Raw genomic sequence first — 18,805 nt, forward strand, 5'->3', positions numbered from 1 at the left:
ACAGCCAAGCTGAAACAGAGGCCCAGATTCTCAGAGGACTTACGACGGCGTAGCGCCATGTACGCCGTCGTAAGTCCGAATCTGAGCCATCGTATCTATGCGCCTGATTCTTAGAATCAGTTACGCATAGATTTCTATTCGATCCGACTGGCGTAAGTCTCTTACGCCGTCAGAGCTTAACTGCATTTTTACGCTGGCCGCTAGGGGCGTGTAAGCTGATTTACGCGTCAAAATATGTAAATTAGCTAGGTACGCGAATTCACAAACGTACGCGCGGCCAACGCAGTACAGATACGCCGTTTACGTTAGGTTTCTCCCGGCGTAAAGTTGCCCCTGCTATACGAGGCATAACTGCGGCGTACCAATGTTAAGTATGGCCGTCGTTCCCGCGTCGAAATTCGGAAATTTTACGTTGGTTGCGTAAGTCGTCCGTAAATGGGGCCGGACGTCATTTACGTACACGTCAAAACCAATACGTCCTTGCGGCGTATTAGGAGCAATGCACACTGGGAGATTTCCACGGACGCCGCATGCGCCGTTCGTGAAAACGTCAATCACGTCGGGTCACAGAACATTTACATAAAACACGCCCCCCTGTTCCAAATTTGAATTAGGCGGGCTTACGCCGGCCGATTTACGCTACGCCGCCGCAACTTACGGAGCAAGTGCTTTGAGAATACAGCACTTGCCCGTCTAAGTTGCGGAAGCGTAACGTAAATCGGATACGTTACGCCGCCGCAAAGATACGCGATTCTATGAGAATCTGGCCCAGAGACCCTGTTTTGCACATAACAATTGGGATCAGAGTCTAACTACACTCTGATCTACCTCTAAATTTAAATAGCACCAGTAGCTAAAAGTAACCAAGGGCTACATATGTTTATCTCCCTGGGCTGGGAGCGCACTTCACAACACGCTCCCAGCACAGACACTGGACTCTCAACGAGAGCCCTGGGTCTCGTATTAACGATCAGGACCCGGGACTGCTGGTTCTGGGTCACCTTATCACTGTGATAGCCTCTGATTGGCTATCACAGTGATCAGTAAAGCCGCGTACACATGACCATTTTTTATGTCATGGAAAAAAAAAAAATTTTCTCGACGTGATTCTTGTCAAGCCTGCCTTGCATACACACGGTCGTGGAAAAAAAATGCTTGAGCAAAGCGCGTCAACACGTACAATGGCACTATAAAGGGGGAGTTCCATTCGAATGGCGCCACCCTTTGGGCTGATTATGCAAATTTTCCTTTTCATAACTTGCTTCTGAGCATGCACGTTTTTTTCCCCCATCGTTAAAGCGCACACACAAGCGCTTTTCACGCCGAGAAAAACGCAGAGAAAAAATAGAGCAGGTTCTAAATTTTTAATGCCCATTTTTCACGTAGAGAAAAATGCTCTGGAGCCCACACACGACCGTTTTTAACAACCAATTTAAAAAATGACATTTTTCTCGTCATGAAAAACGGTCGTGTGTACGCGGCATAACTGTGAGCCCACCCCTGTGTTTATTTCCTCTTCTGAATGAAGAGGAAGATACATTGGGCCAGATTCAGAGAGATCGGCGCATCTTTAGATATGCGTAGCGCATCTAATATGCGCTATGCGGAATTAACTTCGAGAGGCTCGTACTGTATTCACAAAGCACTTGCTCCCCTTCTTGCGCCTGCCTAACTCAAAGTAGCAAGGCAGTGGGCGTGTGGTATTATAATGAAGTGTGACCCCATGTAAGTGCATGGCCGAACGAACAGCGCATGCGCGCGCATGCTCAGAATCACGTCGAATTTACTCCCTAAGATACGCCGGCTCCATTCATACGACGTGAACGTAACCTACGCCCAGCCCCATTCACGTACAACTTACGTAAATGACGTAAAATACGACGGCTGTTCCGACGTTTCCGACGTCCATACCTTAACATGACTTACCCCTGCTTTATGAGGGGTAAAGTTACGCCGGACGTACGCCTTACGCAAACGGCGTAGCTTACTGTGACAGGCGCAAGTACGTTCGTGAATCGGCGTATCTAGCTCATTTACATATTTGACGAGTAAATCTACGGAAGCGCCCCTAGCGGCCAGCGTAAATATGCACCCAAGATACGACGGCGTAGGGGACTTACGTTGGTCGTATCTTGGCAAAATTCAGGCGTATCTTGTTTCCTGAATACAGCGCATAGATACGACGGCGCATCCTTGAACTTACGCCGCGTATCAACAGATACGTCGGCGTAAGTTCTTTTTGAATCCCGGCCATTGTATCTCCATCTTCTTGCAGGAGAGGAAATGTAAGCAAACCAAGGTGTGTAAAAAATAAATAAAAAATCTAATAAAAATAAGGAATAAAAAAAAAGAAAGAAAATAATAACACGATCAAGGTTTGCCAGGGTTAGTATGAATAAAGTGATTGATGAGCGCAAAATAGTGGTATAGTAAAATAAAATAAAATAGCAGTGAAACGTCCAATTAGAGAAAATAACACTAAAAAAATATGATCTCCAAAGTGATGCAAAAAGTATAACGAATAGTGCCAAGTGGGCACAATGGATCTACAAAATCCAATGTGTGAATGATACTAATAATGAAAAAATAATAAAAAAATTTGTAAAAAACCAATTGTGACAACAGTTCATATGTGACAGTTCATGAATCACAGGAGTGAATGACAATTCCAAACGGTGACTGTGTATCCAAGCAGAGTGATGAAAGGATCCACATAAGCAGCTGAGCTCACAATGTGCTTACCTCACACACATGCAATGACAGCATGGTATCTCCACAGATGAAATCTGACACGAGAAACGAATCCTCCTCACCTCTCCTATAGTAACACCGACTGGAGGTCTGTGGATGGTAGAGACGGCGTCCTTCTGGTTATGTCTGCAACTCCGGACTTCACCAAAATGGAGGCTCCGTGTGCAAGTGCACTTAGGATGATCCCAAAATAAACGGAAAAAAACTCCAATAGTGAAGTATTGTAAAACCAATTTAATGTCGTCCACAAAGTAAAATAACAGGAGGTTCAGCTAGACAGAGCCTGAACCAAAACAGACAGCGAGAACGGCTGTGTGATCGGGTAGGTGCGTCACTTCCGGTCACGTCTTTCGATGCCTTACGCGTTGCGTCACGTCACGTGACTTCATCAGAGGCTAGTGATTGGCTGAGCTATCTACACCTTTATACAGCTTGGCCGGAAATACAATTGCGGCCATTTTGGAACCTGGTAATCATCAAAACACATCGCGGCCATACTAATAATGGGCACAGCCGATGAAAACATGTGGGCTTTGATGGCAGAAGTATACTGTATCGAAAAAATGTACAAAAAACGTGTTGTAAGAGACCATGAAGGACTAACATGATCTAGATTCAACACAGAAAATATAAAATGAATGTCATATAATGCAAAATTCTATATGTGTATAATACAACCTGGCAAGAATCGTTTAAAAAGAGGATAAATATCCAAGATGGATAAAATTTATCATTTAGGGATAAAATACTTTGCAGTACCGTCTAATCAGACAGAATCAATATATTATCCATTTTTAATATAAAAAACCAATATAATAAAATATTTAAAATAATTATATTTAAGTTTAAAACTTTAAAATATAAAAAGAGATGGTAGTGAACAGATTCACCCTTCTTGATGGTGATACATCATAATATTTAATTTATGAGGGAAAAAACAGCTTGCAATGTCTAATATATGTATAAATAAAGCGAAAAAAGGGGAAAAAGGAGAGTCTAGCAAGAAAAACTAAACCAAAGTGACGCCTCATTCCCTTTATCGCAACCTCATTAATACAATAATACAGTTTAAAAATTGCTTAAAAAACAGTTAACATCAAAATCCACATTAAGGCCATCCGGCACCAATGTGTGGAGGGTAAAAGGTTTCGACAAGCATAGTGTCAGTAGACACTTTGCTGAAGTCCATAACAAAGATCCACGTCATTTATCCTTTTGGGCCATTGACAAATTTAAAAAGCCATGGAGGGGAGCCCATCTGGTTAGGACCATCAGTCAGAAAGAGTCTCAATGGATACATACCCTCCACACATTGGTGCCGGATGGCCTTAATGTGGATTTTGATGTTAACTGTTTTTTAAGCAATTTTTAAACTGTATTATTGTATTAATGAGGTTGCGATAAAGGGAATGAGGCGTCACTTTGGTTTAGTTTTTCTTGCTAGACTCTCCTTTTTCCCCTTTTTTCGCTTTATTTATACATATATTAGACATTGCAAGCTGTTTTTTCCCTCATAAATTAAATATTATGATGTATCACCATCAAGAAGGGTGAATCTGTTCACTACCATCTCTTTTTATATTTTAAAGTTTTAAACTTAAATATAATTATTTTAAATATTTTATTATATTGGTTTTTTATATTAAAAATGGATAATATATTGATTCTGTCTGATTAGACGGTACTGCAAAGTATTTTATCCCTAAATGATAAATTTTATCCATCTTGGATATTTATCCTCTTTTTAAACGATTCTTGCCAGGTTGTATTATACACATATAGAATTTTGCATTATATGACATTCATTTTATATTTTCTGTGTTGAATCTAGATCATGTTAGTCCTTCATGGTCTCTTACAACACGTTTTTTGTACATTTTTTCGATACAGTATACTTCTGCCATCAAAGCCCACATGTTTTCATCGGCTGTGCCCATTATTAGTATGGCCGCGATGTGTTTTGATGATTACCAGGTTCCAAAATGGCCGCAATTGTATTTCCGGCCAAGCTGTATAAAGGTGTAGATAGCTCAGCCAATCACTAGCCTCTGATGAAGTCACGTGACGTGACGCAACGCGTAAGGCATCGAAAGACATGACCGGAAGTGACGCACCTACCCGATCACACAGCCGTTCTCGCTGTCTGTTTTGGTTCAGGCTCTGTCTAGCTGAACCTCCTGTTATTTTACTTTGTGGACGACATTAAATTGGTTTTACAATACTTCACTATTGGAGTTTTTTTCCGTTTATTTTGGGATCATCCTAAGTGCACTTGCACACGGAGCCTCCATTTTGGTGAAGTCCGGAGTTGCAGACATAACCAGAAGGACGCCGTCTCTACCATCCACAGACCTCCAGTCGGTGTTACTATAGGAGAGGTGAGGAGGATTCGTTTCTCGTGTCAGATTTCATCTGTGGAGATACCATGCTGTCATTGCATGTGTGTGAGGTAAGCACATTGTGAGCTCAGCTGCTTATGTGGATCCTTTCATCACTCTGCTTGGATACACAGTCACCGTTTGGAATTGTCATTCACTCCTGTGATTCATGAACTGTCACATATGAACTGTTGTCACAATTGGTTTTTTACAAATTTTTTTATTATTTTTTCATTATTAGTATCATTCACACATTGGATTTTGTAGATCCATTGTGCCCACTTGGCACTATTCGTTATACTTTTTGCATCACTTTGGAGATCATATTTTTTTAGTGTTATTTTCTCTAATTGGACGTTTCACTGCTATTTTATTTTATTTTACTATACCACTATTTTGCGCTCATCAATCACTTTATTCATATTATTCATTTGTTGTTATTGCAATTTTAGATTTGAGCAGCATTAAGTTTATTGTATCATTCTTAGTACTTCATTTTCCACCCTGCACATTTGGGCACTGCTAGCGCTTTAGTTTCCCCTTTCATATTTGCCAGGGTTAGTGTTAGGGACAGGGTCGGGGGTCAAAAGTCACAGTCAGCATATTGTTGGTAGAATTGAAAAAAACATTTTTTTATTTAATATCAGTGTCAGTTCATGTGTGATTTAGGTAGGGACCACTGATGAAGCGCAGTGCAACTCGCGAATGCGCAGTAGGGAACCAGGCTGTGAAGTCGCAAGGCTTCACTTCCTGATACCCTTACTCAAAATGCCGACACCTGCACCCGGAGCCGAGGGACGGGTCGGCTTTGGTTGCTGACGTCACGGGTGCCCTGGACAGATTAGTGTCCATATATTAAAAGTCAGCAGCTGCAGTGTTCACTGTTCATATTCCAGAATATGCTCTCCTTTGGAGACAAAGTTAAATAGTGAGAGTGAGAAGTGATCAAGCCAGCCCAGACTTTTTATTGCCTGCCCTTGTTCTTCTGTTCCAAGGTCTTCTTTGGCCACCTGGTGGATATAAGGCCAGAGGAGCGTTCTGGGTTTTCCCCAAGGCCTCCTTTCAGTTGAAGGTCTATAGAGAAAGAGATGTTTGATACAGACTTCTAAAAACCCTTCATACAGTATGATGACATACCAAACTCAGCTGGTTCTTCTGTTTTTGGAGGAGCAGACTTTAAGGAGGAGGTTCTCCAGGAAGTACTGAAAGGGTTCAGAGCCAGGGAACTTGTATTTGTTTAGAAAAAATTAGAAGGGTTTTATGCCATACGAGAGGCCTGTTTTGCAGGAGTAGATCGATTGCCTGAAGGATTCAGGGGCATCAATGCCCAGAGCAACTGAGGGGTTGTTTAACCTCCCTGGCGGTATGATTCTGTCTGGAATTACGTACCAAAAGCGGTACAATTATTTTGCAAGGAAATTTGGCGTTTTATACTGTAGGCCTGTAATTCTTAGAAATAACTCACTTAAATCTGACCAAGCAAGAGTCTTGTAGGCATCCCGGGTATGATTTTTTTTTTAAAACAAAATTATTAATTATAATATAATAAATAATTATAAATAATTATAACCAATAATAATCTAATTATAATAAAAATTATTCAATAATGTAATCAACTCAAAATCACTGAAATTTGCTCAGTTGCAGAATTGGCGCTGTCATTATTTTTTTTTTTTATGACGAATTTCCCCACAAATCGTTATCGCACAATTCTGCAAGTGATTATAATTTATTATCGCTGTTTTCTAGCTGATCTAAAACCATTTTTGACATAAAGGGACACTTTTGGACAATCTACAGTTTTTAGGCAGAAAGAACAGTTTTTATTATATAAAAGTACATGCAGGGCACTGGGCAGACCACTAGGGACAAGGGTGTGTGTGTATTTTTTACATACAGTACTGTAATCTATAAGATTACAGTATACTGTATGTAAAGTGTTTGTTTACTTTTTTGAATTTGGCGCTGTTCTCCGCTCCCCTGCGTCGTAACGTCGCAGGGAACGGAGATCGGCGGCACAAAGGGACACTGTGAATCGAGCGAGGAGGTCCCGCTCGCTCACACAGCGGGGATGCATCGCTGGATCCAGGGACAAGGTAAGTAACTTGCCTGTGGATCCAGCGAGAAGGTAAGCCGCGCCGCTGCACACTCTGCACGTCCACCCCGAGCGTGACTCGGGGATACCGATCCTATCATTGAAAACCAACCCCGAGTCACGCTCGGGTTTACCGCCAAGGGGGTTAAAGCGGAGTTCTACTCAAAAGTGGAACTTCCGCTTATCCGTCCCCCCAACCCCCTCCAGTGCCACATTTGTCACCTTTCATAGGGGAAGTTCGGCCCTCTCCTCCTGCCTCCGCCGCCAGACCAATTAGAAGGCGCAGCGTGTTTGCCAAAAGGCTTCACTGCCGGGTTCCCTTAACAGGAATGGTGGTGGTTGCACCCAACAGACGATCCGAAGAATTAGCTGGGGTTCCCACATTGCGGGCTCCCTGGACAGGTCAGTGTCCATATAATAAAAGTCAGCAGCTGACTTTTAGGGTTAGGGTTGAGAGTTAGGCCCCGTACACACGACCGAATATGTCCGCTGAAACTGGTCCGCAGACCATTTTCAGCGGACATGATCGGTCGTCTGTACGTCCGACCGGACAATTTTCCGGCGGATCAGACAGGTTTCCAGTGGACAAATGTTTCTTAGCATGCTAAGAAACATGTCCACTGGAAGCCTGTCTGTCGGACATGTTCGGTCGTCTGTACAGACTCGCCGGACATGTCCGCTCGGCCGAAAGCCCTCGCATGCGTCAAAGTGATTCGACGCATGCGTGGAAGCATTGACCTTCCAGGACTGCGCACGTCGCCGTGTCATCGTCGTGGCGACGGCGTGGCCACGTCACCGCGTATCCTGTACGCGGGGATTTTGGTTTGATGGTGTGTACAACCATCAGACCAAAATCCGTCAGCGGACATGTCCGATGGACCGCTTTCATCGGACTGTCCGTCCGTGTGTACGAGGCCTTAGGGTTTGGTTTAGGGTTAGGGATAGGGTTGGGTATAAGGTTAGGGTTAAGGGATAGGGGTTAGGGGTAGGGTTAGTGTTAGGATTTTCGGTTGAAGAATAAGGCACAGGAACAGGGACCATCCCCAGAGGTCAAAGATCAGAAGGCGGGTTCCCAGAGGCCAAAGGTCATGGGGCATGGCTGACCCACCCCCACCAAAGTCTACCGCCTACCCCAACTAAGTCAGCTTTTTGTGGGGAGGCTGGACCGCCGCTTTAAATATGACAGAAGAAGGCAAATATACCCACCCCAAAATGACTCTGTTGGTGAAAGACACAAATCTGCAGGTAATAACAACAGTCTGGGACAGGAGTGAAGGCCAATAAAATAGTTCTGTGGCCTTTTCTGGAAATGTTGGAATCATATTTTTCTCAGTCTCTTTGTTAAAATCTTATTTTCTCCCTGTGTTCTGTAGGGTCCATCATGGCGGAGTCGGTGGCCATGTTGAATTTCTACCCGAGTTTCCCAGCTGGACAGGAGCAGTCCAATTGCGGCGAGTTTATTTTCCTCGTGGACCGGTCTGGGAGTATGGAATGTTCAATGAATTCTGAGCCAAATGCCCCACAGAGGATTGATAGTGCCAGGGTCAGTAAATTGCCCAAATTGACCATCTAAGTCTGACGGAAAGAAGAAGTGTTTCAGGACCTACTAAACAGTTGTACATTTAGGAAGAAAGAGTCACTTAGCATCAGGCGGGACATGGGTTGTCCATTATGTAAGGACCTTTAGGGCCAAATCCTCAAAAGAGATACAACGGAGTAACTGCTGTTACTCCGTCGTATCCCTGGTCCTAACTATGGAACTGATCCACAGAATCAGTTTTCCATAGTTAGGCAGAAGATCCGGCATGTGTAATTGAATTACACTGCCGGATCTTAGGATGCAGTACCGCATCCGCCGCTGGGGGCATTTCGTGTCGAAATGCCGCCTCGGGTATGCAAATTAGCACTTACGGAGATCCACGAAGCTTTTCTGCTTTGTTTTTTCTCCGTAAGTATTAAGTTGCATACGCAAAATTAGGGCTGCTTTTACATGGTGTAAAGTTAGTACACCATGTAAAAGCAGACCCTTCTGTCTAGCGACGCGTTTTTTTCTTTCGAATTTGAATTTTTTTTTCCGCGCTGTATCTTTTTTTTTTCCCGACGCAACTTTATTGACCCGTCGCAGTCCACAAAGCCTGGCGTAACGTAATTTCGCGCTATGCACGTCGGGAAAATGACGTCACGAGCATGCGCAGTATGGCCGGCGCGGGAGCGCGCCTCATTTAAATGGGAATCGCCCCCATGAAATGAGGAACGCCTTGCGCCGGCGGAATTTAAGTTACACGGCCAGAAATTTCTAGGTAAGTGCTTTGTGGATCGGGCACTTGGGTAGAAATTTTAAGGCAGTGTAACTTAAATTAGAATTTCGCCGTTACGCCGGGTCTTTGTGGATTTGGCCCTTAGTGCTCAGCATCATCTCTGTTGCACTGAGCATCCTATAGGTGCAATATTTAGCACCTCTGGTGCCGCTAATTCTTTGATTAGCACAAGACATCAAGCTGAAGCCAAGTAGGTAGAGCCTCCCTGAGGATGAACCACCCTGGTGGGGCCACTAAACTAATTCAAAGCATCCAGTCATACAAATGACAATTTTTTTCAAAATGATCCGTTCCTGATTAGATGATTGGGAATTCCTGCTACATCAGTTTCCAATTAGAAGTAAATAGGCATGTGCATTTCGTTTCGTTCCGAATCGAAATTCGGACAAATTTTTCATTATTCGGACATTCGGATGCATACGAATTCCCGAATTGCAATATTAATGAATTTACCGAATCCGAACGAACGTTTTCGATTCCGAATCGAAAACCCGCGGACGAAATTCGATTTTTTTTTTTTCGAATTCCGATCGAATTTCGTCCGCGGGTTTTCGATTTGGAATTCAAAAACATTTTTTTTTTTTTTTTTTTAATTCCGATCGAATTTCGTCCGCGGGTTTTCGATTTGGAATTCGAAAAAAAAAAAATTTTTTTTTTTTTTTTGTGAATTCCGATCGAATTTCGTCCGCGGGTTTTCGATTTGGAATTTGAAATTTTTTTTTTTTTTTTTTCGAATTCCGATCGAATTTCGAAATTATATTCGAAAAGAGACTATTTGTTGTCAAATCCGGTCGAAATACTTTTGAATTTGACCGGATTTTTCGAAATTCGGTCGAAAAACGAAACAAAAGTACCGAAAACGAATTTAACACATGTAACGAACCTAACTTAACGAAATTAATTAAATAACTAATTAAAACGAAACGAAACGAAACTAAATTTTCCCTTTTGCACATGCCTAGAAGTAAATATAACTCTGATCAGAACAGGCAGACAGGGAGGGGAATACAATCTTCCAACTCATTAGGTCGTGAGCATAAATTTCAGCTTAAGTTATTGACCTCTATAAACAACAAGCTTCTTTTCAGCAAAGTATGTAAGGAGAGGCTGTCACTGTCAACCTGGACATTATTACAAATAGCTGGGCCACATTCTGACCCATGTGGCACATCACTGCTACATACAGTCTCTCACAAAAGTGAGTACACCCCTGATATTTTTGTAAATATTTTATCATACCTTTTCATGTGACAACACTGAAGAAATGACACTTTGCTACAATGTAAAGTAGTGAGTGTACAGCTTGTATAACGCTTTCAATTTTCTGTCCCCTCAAAATAAATCAACACACAGCCATTAATAATTTATACATAAACGTTATAATAAAAGTACCATCATCTAGGAATTTTAGTATAAAGAGATTGGGTCTAAGGTCCCCAAACCAGAGAACCAAAAGAAAGGGGGGGGGGCACAATTGGACTATTGCGGTACTGGTGAAACACAACCGTTAATGTCTAAACCGCTGGCAACAAAAGTGAGTACACCCCTAAGTGAAAATGTCCAAATTGGGCCCAAAGTGTCAATATTTTGTGTGGCCACCATTATTTTCCAGCACTGCCTTAACCCTCTTGAGCATAGAGTTCACCAGAGCTTCACAGGTTGCCACTGGACTCTTCTTCCCCTCCTCCATGATGACATCACAGAGCTGGTGGATGTTAGGCCTCATACACACGACCGAACATGTCTGCTGAAACTGGTCCGCGTACCAGTTTCAGCGGACATGTTCGGTCGTCTGTACAGCCTATCGGACCGGATTCCTGGCCGAGCGGACAGGTTTCCAGCGGACAAATGTTTCTTAGCATGCTAAGAAACATGTCCGCTGGAACCATGTCCGTCGGACATGTCCGATGCTTAGTACAACTCATCGGACATGTTCGCTGGGCCGAAATCCCCCGCATGCGTCGAAGTGATTCGACGCATGCGTGGAAGCATTGAACTTCCAGGGTCGCGCACGTCGCCGCATCATCGTCGCGGCCACGTCACCGCGTTAGCTGTCCGCAAAGATTTTGGTCTGATGGTGTGTACACACATCAGACCAAAATCAGGCAGCGGACATGTCCGATGAAAACGGTCCGGCGGACCGTTTTCATCAGACCGGTCCGACCGTGTGTACAAGGCCTTAGAGACCTTGCGCTCCTCCACCTTCTGTTTGAGGATGTCCCACAAATGATCAATAGGGTTTAGGTCTGGAGACATGCTTGGCCAGTCCACCCCCTTTACCCTCAGCTTCTTTAACAAGGCAGTGGTCATCTTGGAGGTGTATTTTGGTACATTATCATGTTGGAATACTGCCCTGCGGCCCAGTCTCTGAAGGGAGGGGATCATGTTCTACTTCAGTATGTCACAGTACATGTCGGCATTCATGGTTCCCTCAATGAACTGTAGCTCCCCAGTGCCGGCAGCACTCATGCAGCCCCAGACCATGACACTCCCACCACTATGCCTGACTGTAGACAAGACGCACTTGTCTTTGTTCTCCTCACCTGGTTGCCACCACACACACCTGACACCATCTGACCCAAATACGTTCATCTTGGTCTCATCAGACCACAGGACATGGTTCCAGTAATCCATGTCCTTAGTCTGCTTGTCTTCAGCAAACTGTTTGTTCGCCTTCTTGTGCATCATCTTTAGAAGAGGTTTCCTTCTGGGATGACAGCCATGCAGACCAATTTTATGCAGTGTGCGGAGTATGGTCTGAGCACTCACAGGCTGACCCCTCCCCCACCCCTTCACCCTCTGCAGCAATGCTGGCAGCACTCATACGTCTATTTCCCAAAGACAACCTCTGGATATGATGCTGAGCACGTGCACTCAGCTTTTTTGGTGGACCTTTGCGAGGCCTGTTCTGAGTGGAACCTGTCCTGTTATACGGCTGTATGGTCTTGGCCACCGTGCTGCAGCTCAGTTTCAGGGTCTTGGCAATCTTCTTATAGCCTAGGCCATCTTTATGTAGAGCAACAATTCTTTTTAACAGATCCTCAGAGAGTTCTTTGCCATGAGGTGCCATGTTGAACTTCCAGTGACCAGTATGAGAGAGTGAGAGCGATAACACCAAATTTAACACACCTGCTCCTCATTCACACCTGAGACCTTATAACACTAACGAGTCACATGACACGGGGAGGGAAAATGGCTAATTGGGCCCAATGTGGACATTTTCACTTAGGGGTGCACTCACTTCAGTTGCCAGCGGTTTAGACATTAATGGCTGTGTGTCGAGTTATTTTGAGGGGACAGCAAATTTGCACTGTTATACAAGCTGTACACTCACTACTTTACATTGTAGCAAAGTGTCATTTCTTCAGTGTTGTCACATGAAAAGATAGAAGAAAATATTTACAAAAATGTGAGGGGTGTACTTACTTTTGTGAGATACTGTACCTCCCAACTATCTGAGGTGGGAAAGAGGGACACCTATTAGCAAAAATATATAGGCATAGGACACTTCCCTTGTCATGCCACCTTAACTACTTAAGGACCGCCTAACGCCGATATACGTCGGCAGAATGGCACGGCTGGGCATAATCACGTACCTGTACGTGATTGTATAATGCCCAGCCGTGGGTCGCGGGCGCGACCCGGTTCGAAGCTCCGTTACCGCGGACCCGATCACCGCTGGTCCCCGGAGCTGAAGAACAGGGAGAGCTGTGTGTAAACACAGTTTCCCCGTTCTTCACTGTGGCGCCGTCATTGATCGTGTGATCCCTTTTATAGGGAAACACAATCGATGACGTCACACCTACAGCCACACCCCCCTACAGTTAGAAACACAAATGAGGTCACACATAACCCCTTCAGCGCCCCCTAGTGGTTAATTTCCAAACTGCAATTGTCATTTTCACAGTAAACAATGCATTTTTTGCTGTGAAAATGACAATGGTCCCAAAAATGTGTAAAAATTGTCCGCCATAGTGTCGCAGTCACGAAAAAAAATCGCTGATCGCTGCCATTAGTAGTAGAATTTTTTTTTTAGAAAAATGCAATAAAACTATCCCCTATTTTGTAAACGCTATACATTTTGCGCAAACCAATAAATAAACGCTTATTGCATTTTTTTTTTACAAAAAAATAGGTAGAAGAATACGTATCGGCCTAAACTGAGGAAACATTTTTTTTTTATATATTTTTTTGGGGGATATTTATTATAGCAACAAGTAAATAATATGGCATTTTTTTCAAAATTGTCGCTCTATTTTTGTTTATAGCGCAAAAAATAAAAACCGCAGAGGTGATCAAATACCACCAAAAGAAAGCTCTATTTGTGGGAAAAAAAAACGCCAATTTTGTTTGGGAGCCACGTCGCACAACCGCGCAATTGTCAGTTAAAGCGACGCAGTGCCGAACTGCAAAAAGGGACCTGGTCCTTTAGCTGCATTTTGGTCCGGGTCTTAAGTGGTTAAAGAAGAATTGTACAAGAAATGATTGGTTAAACCCAAAATTGCTTTTCTTACTATTACTATTCCTTTATATTATTGGCTTTTGAAACTTACAAATGCAGCAATTTAGATATTGGATACAAGTTTAAGCAGTGGGAAACATTTTTTGATAGATAAATAGTGCATTTTTTAAATATACAACTACTGTATATAGATCCGACCAAAATGAGGGACAAATGAGGAGGAAAGAGGGAAAGAAGAACTTTGTTCCAAATAAGGGACAGTCCATCGAAATCAGGGACAGTTGGGAGCTATGGCCCAGATTCAGAGAGCAATTGCGCCTGCGTAATCATAGTTACGCAGCGCAATTGCTGACTTGCGCCGGCGTTACGAATGCTCCTGATTCAGGAACATCGTAACGCCGACTGCAGCCTAAAACCTGCGTGGCATAAGGCTCTTATGCCACGCAGATCTTAGGCTGCATTCTTGCGATGACTGCTAGGGGGCGCTCCCATTGTGCTCAGTGTATAGTATGCAAATTGCATACTAACACCGATTCACAATGTTGCGCGGGCCCTGCGTACGCAAGTTACGGAGTTTCCGTACGGCGTCTTTAGCGTAAGGCTGCCCCTTCTAATAGTAGGGGCAGCCAATGCTAAAGTATACCCGCCGTTCCCGCGTCGTGAAATTTGAATTTCACGTCGTTTGCGTAAGTGATTCGTGAATGGCGCTGGACGCCATTCACGTTCACTTGGAAGCAAATGACGTCCTTGCGACGTCATTTGCCGCAATGCACGTCGAGAAAGTTTCCCGACGGAGCATGCGCTCTACGCTCGGCGCGGGAGCGCGCCTAATTTAAATGATTCCCGCCCCCTACGGGATCATTTACATTAGGCGCCCTTATGCAGGGCAATTTTAACCACTTAAGGACCGGACCAATATGCTGCTACATGACCCAAGGGGTTTTTACAATTCGGCACTGCGTCGCTTTAACAGACAATTGCGCGGTCGTGCGACGTGGCTCCCAAACAAAATTGGCGTCCTTTTTTCCCCACAAATATAACTTTCTTTTGGTGGTATTTGATCACCTGTGCGGTTTTTATTTTTTGCGCTAAAAAACAAAAATAGAGCTACAATTTTGAAAAAAATTCAATATTTTTTACTTTTTGCTATAATAAATATCCCCCAAAAACATGTATAAAATTTTTTTTTTCCCCTCTCTTTAGGCCGATACGTATTCTTCTACATATTTTTGGTAAAAAAAATCGCAATAAGCGTTTATCGATTGGTTTGCGCAAAATTTATAGCGTTTACACAATAGGGGATAGTTTTATTGCATTTTTATAAAAAAAATATTTTTTACTACTAATGGCGGCGATCAGCGATTTTTTTTTCGTGACTGCGACATTATGGCGGACACTTCGGACAATTTTGACACATTTTTGGGACCATTGTCATTTTCACAGCAAAAAATGCATTTAAATTGCATTGTTTATTGTGAAAATGACAGTTGCAGTTTGGGAGTTAACCACAGGGGGCGCTGTAGGATTTAGTGTTCACTTAGTGTGTGTTTACAACTGTAGGGGGGTGTGGCTGTAGGACTGACGTCATTGATCGAGTCTCCCTATAAAAGGGATCACACGATCGATGCAGCCGCCACAGTGAAGCACGGGGAAGCCGTGTTTACATACGTTCTTCAGCTCCGGCGAGCGATCGCGACGGAGCGGCTATAAACGAAAATCCGTGCCGTCGTCCCGGATCGCTCCCAGAGGGAATCCGACCGCCGCATGTAGCGGGGGGGGGGGGGGGTCCCGATCAGACCCCCGACCCGCAGAAAGGCAGGGACGTACAGGTACGCCAATGTGCCTGTCCGTGCCATTCTGCCGACGTATATCTACATGCGGCGGTCGGGAAGCGGTTAAAGAGCGCACACGCAATTTACAGAGCTACTGCTCCGTGAATCGCGCGCAGCGCAGTAAATTTGCGGGGGCGCAGGGCAAAAACGCTGCCCTGTGCCTCCGTAAAAAAGGGGCAAATTCTACCTGAATCTGGGCCTATGCTGCCAACTTTTGCCCAATAAAACTACGTTCAATATACTGTATAGCGATTTACATTTAAGCCTTTCACTATTTCTTTCCTCCCCAGTCACCCCATTTATTGTCTTTCCTCTGCAGGAGACGCTGGTTCTTCTATTGAAGAGTTTACCTCTCGGGTGTTACTTTAATATTTACGGCTTTGGCTCCCGTTTTGAAGCCTTCTTCCCGTAAGTATAAAGGTTGTCTGCAGTCTAAGGGGCAGATCCACAAAAGAATTACGCCGGCGTATCTCTTGATACGCCGCGTAATTTAAAATTTTCCGCGTCGTATCTTTGTTTTGTATCTACAAAACAAGATACGACGGCATCTGGGATCGATCCGACAGGCGTACGTCTTAGTACGCCGTCGGATCTTGGTTGCATCTTTCCGCCGGCCGCTAGGTGGCGTTTCCGTCGAATTCCACCTCGAGTATGCAAATCAGCTTGTTACGGCGATCCACGAACGTACGTACGTCCGGCGCATTTTTTTACGTCGTTTGCGTTCGGCTTTTTCCGGCGTATAGGTACCCCTGCTAATATGAGGCGTACTCAATGTTAAGTATGGCGGTCGTTCCCGCGTCGCCTTTTGAATTTTTGACGTCGTTTGCGTAAGTCGTTCGCGAATAGGGATTTACGTAGAATGAGGTCACCGTCGTAAACATTGGCTTGTTCCGGTTTAATTTCGAGCATGCGCACTGGGATACCCCCACGGACGGCGCATGCGCCGTTAAAAAAAAAAACGTTGTTTACGTCGGGCCACAACGTATTTACATAAAACACGCCCCCATCACATCCATTTGAATTCCGCGCCCTTACGCCGCCAAAGATACACTACGCCGCCGTAACTTACGGCGCAAATTCTTTGAGGATTTGAAAAAAAAAAGTAAGTTACGGCGGCGTAGTGTATCTTAGATACGCTACGCCCGGCGGAAATATGCGCCGACGTACGTGAATCTGCCCCTAAGTAAAGCAGTTTTATCCCAAGGTCTGAGTCTATGATGAATCTTTTCATAGTATGGGCTGCTGCATATTGGTATTAAAACTGGCGAATGGCTGTATGGAACTCGGCAGCTCTTTGGTGATCAATTAACTGCTACATCAGTGGTTCTCAACCTTCTAGTGCCATGACCCCTTGATAAAATTTCCCAAGTTGTGGGGACCCCTACTATTAAAATTATTTTCGTAACGTTGGTTGTCAGCATCCAAGGCAAGACAAGTAATTTGCGCCCCCAACCCATGGACATTTAGTGCTACCAAGGTACTTTTAATGGCAACTATAATCACAGGTAGTGTTATTGCGTCTCTGTCTTCACTGTGTCTCCGACTTTGTGGTGTTTCGCAGCAGTGACACCTATGCCGAAATCAGGAGATGGGGTCTCCTCCAGTCCCTCCCACTTCCCATTCCTTACCAGTCAGCTGACCTCTAGTCTCTGCCCCCCAGCCATGCCGTGAACTGAATAGGCGCCTGCGAAGAGGCTGAGTGGGCTGCTACGGGCTCCAGGAACAGCCCAGCTGGGCAGCCACAGGCTCCAGGCATAGCCCTTGCTGGGTGGCTGCAAAAAGACTGGGAGAGCGATGCAGGCTTTAGGACCAGCCCAGGATTCGGTGACCCCTGGCAAATCATCATTTGACCCCCAGGTTGAGAACCACTGTGCTACATAGACAGTTTGCTAGAGGTCTCTCATCTCATCTCCTGCTTGAGCCTCCTGTCCATGAACATGAGGGGCACTCTTTGGGTAAAATTTTGGGCTGTGAACCGCCATGCAAAAAGTGTCTGCTTTGCATGCCTTACAAGGGGACTCTTTGGAGCTGCCCTGATCAGAGGTGGCTCTTTAATTAGGCAGTCGCCTAAGGCCTCGCACTCACAGGGGCCTCGCGGATGCCTAATTTGCCTGACGGAGGAAGGGGAGAGCCCAGCATCGGGAAGAATTGATGGCACTGCCTGCGGATGTGCTGGACCAATCTCTTCATGCAAGGACTCTGCACCACTAAAAATGTTATACTTTTTCCCATTGTGGGTGTGAGGGGGCTCATGTCTAAGGCTGCATTCACACTGTAACGCGGCGTACGGCGTATTTTGCCGCGATTTGTTAACTTTTTTTTTTACAAATAATTTCCATTGAGGTCTATGCCGAACGCCGAAAGCCGTCTGAAAAAAAGGGTCCGGGACTTGTTTTCAGGCGTACGCCGTTTCGGCGTGAGATGTGAACCATCTAATAGACATCAATGGAAATTCTCCCCTCCAGCGGCACGAGCGTCGCGCTTCAGGCGTATATACGCCGAGGTGTGAATGCAGCCTTAGTTTTGCCTAAGGCCTCACAAAGCCTTATGCCGGGTACACACGAGAGGATTGATCCGCGGATACGGTCCGCCGGATACGGTCCTCTCGAGGATTTCCGCGGATTTTGATCCGATGGAGTGTACTCACCATCGGATCGAAATCCGCGCCGAAATCCCATCGCGATGACGTGCCGCGCCGTCGCCGCGATGATGACGCGGCGACGTGCGCGACGCTGTCAATATAAGGAATTCCACGCATGCGTCGAATCATTACGACGCATGCGGGGGATTCATTCGGAGGGATTGATCCGGTGAGTCTGTACAGACCAGCGGATCAATCCGTTGGGATGGATTCAAGCGGATAGATTTTAAAGCATGTCTTAAAATTTTTATCCGCTGGAAAATCCATCCCAGGGGATAAAAATCCGCGGAAACAGATCCGCTGGATTGTACACACCAGGGGATCTATC

The 18,805-nt window shown here is 44.7% G+C and overlaps 1 protein-coding gene across 4 annotated transcripts in view; it reads left to right on the forward strand.

The window, feature by feature from the left end:
- The window catches only part of LOC120924578 (von Willebrand factor A domain-containing protein 5A-like), a 134,574-nt gene that overhangs the window by 50,119 nt on the left and 65,650 nt on the right, over positions 1 to 18,805 (forward strand). For all 4 annotated transcript variants that reach the window (XM_040335561.1, XM_040335563.1, XM_040335564.1 and 1 more), the window contains exons 7-8: positions 8,598 to 8,767; positions 16,156 to 16,244. In XM_040335561.1, the coding sequence (XP_040191495.1) occupies positions 8,598 to 8,767; positions 16,156 to 16,244 (259 nt within the window). The remainder of the gene's footprint in view (positions 1 to 8,597; positions 8,768 to 16,155; positions 16,245 to 18,805) is intronic.

This window comes from Rana temporaria, chromosome 1, assembly GCF_905171775.1.
Source record: "Rana temporaria chromosome 1, aRanTem1.1, whole genome shotgun sequence".
In the NCBI taxonomy this organism is placed as follows: Eukaryota; Metazoa; Chordata; class Amphibia; order Anura; family Ranidae; genus Rana; species Rana temporaria.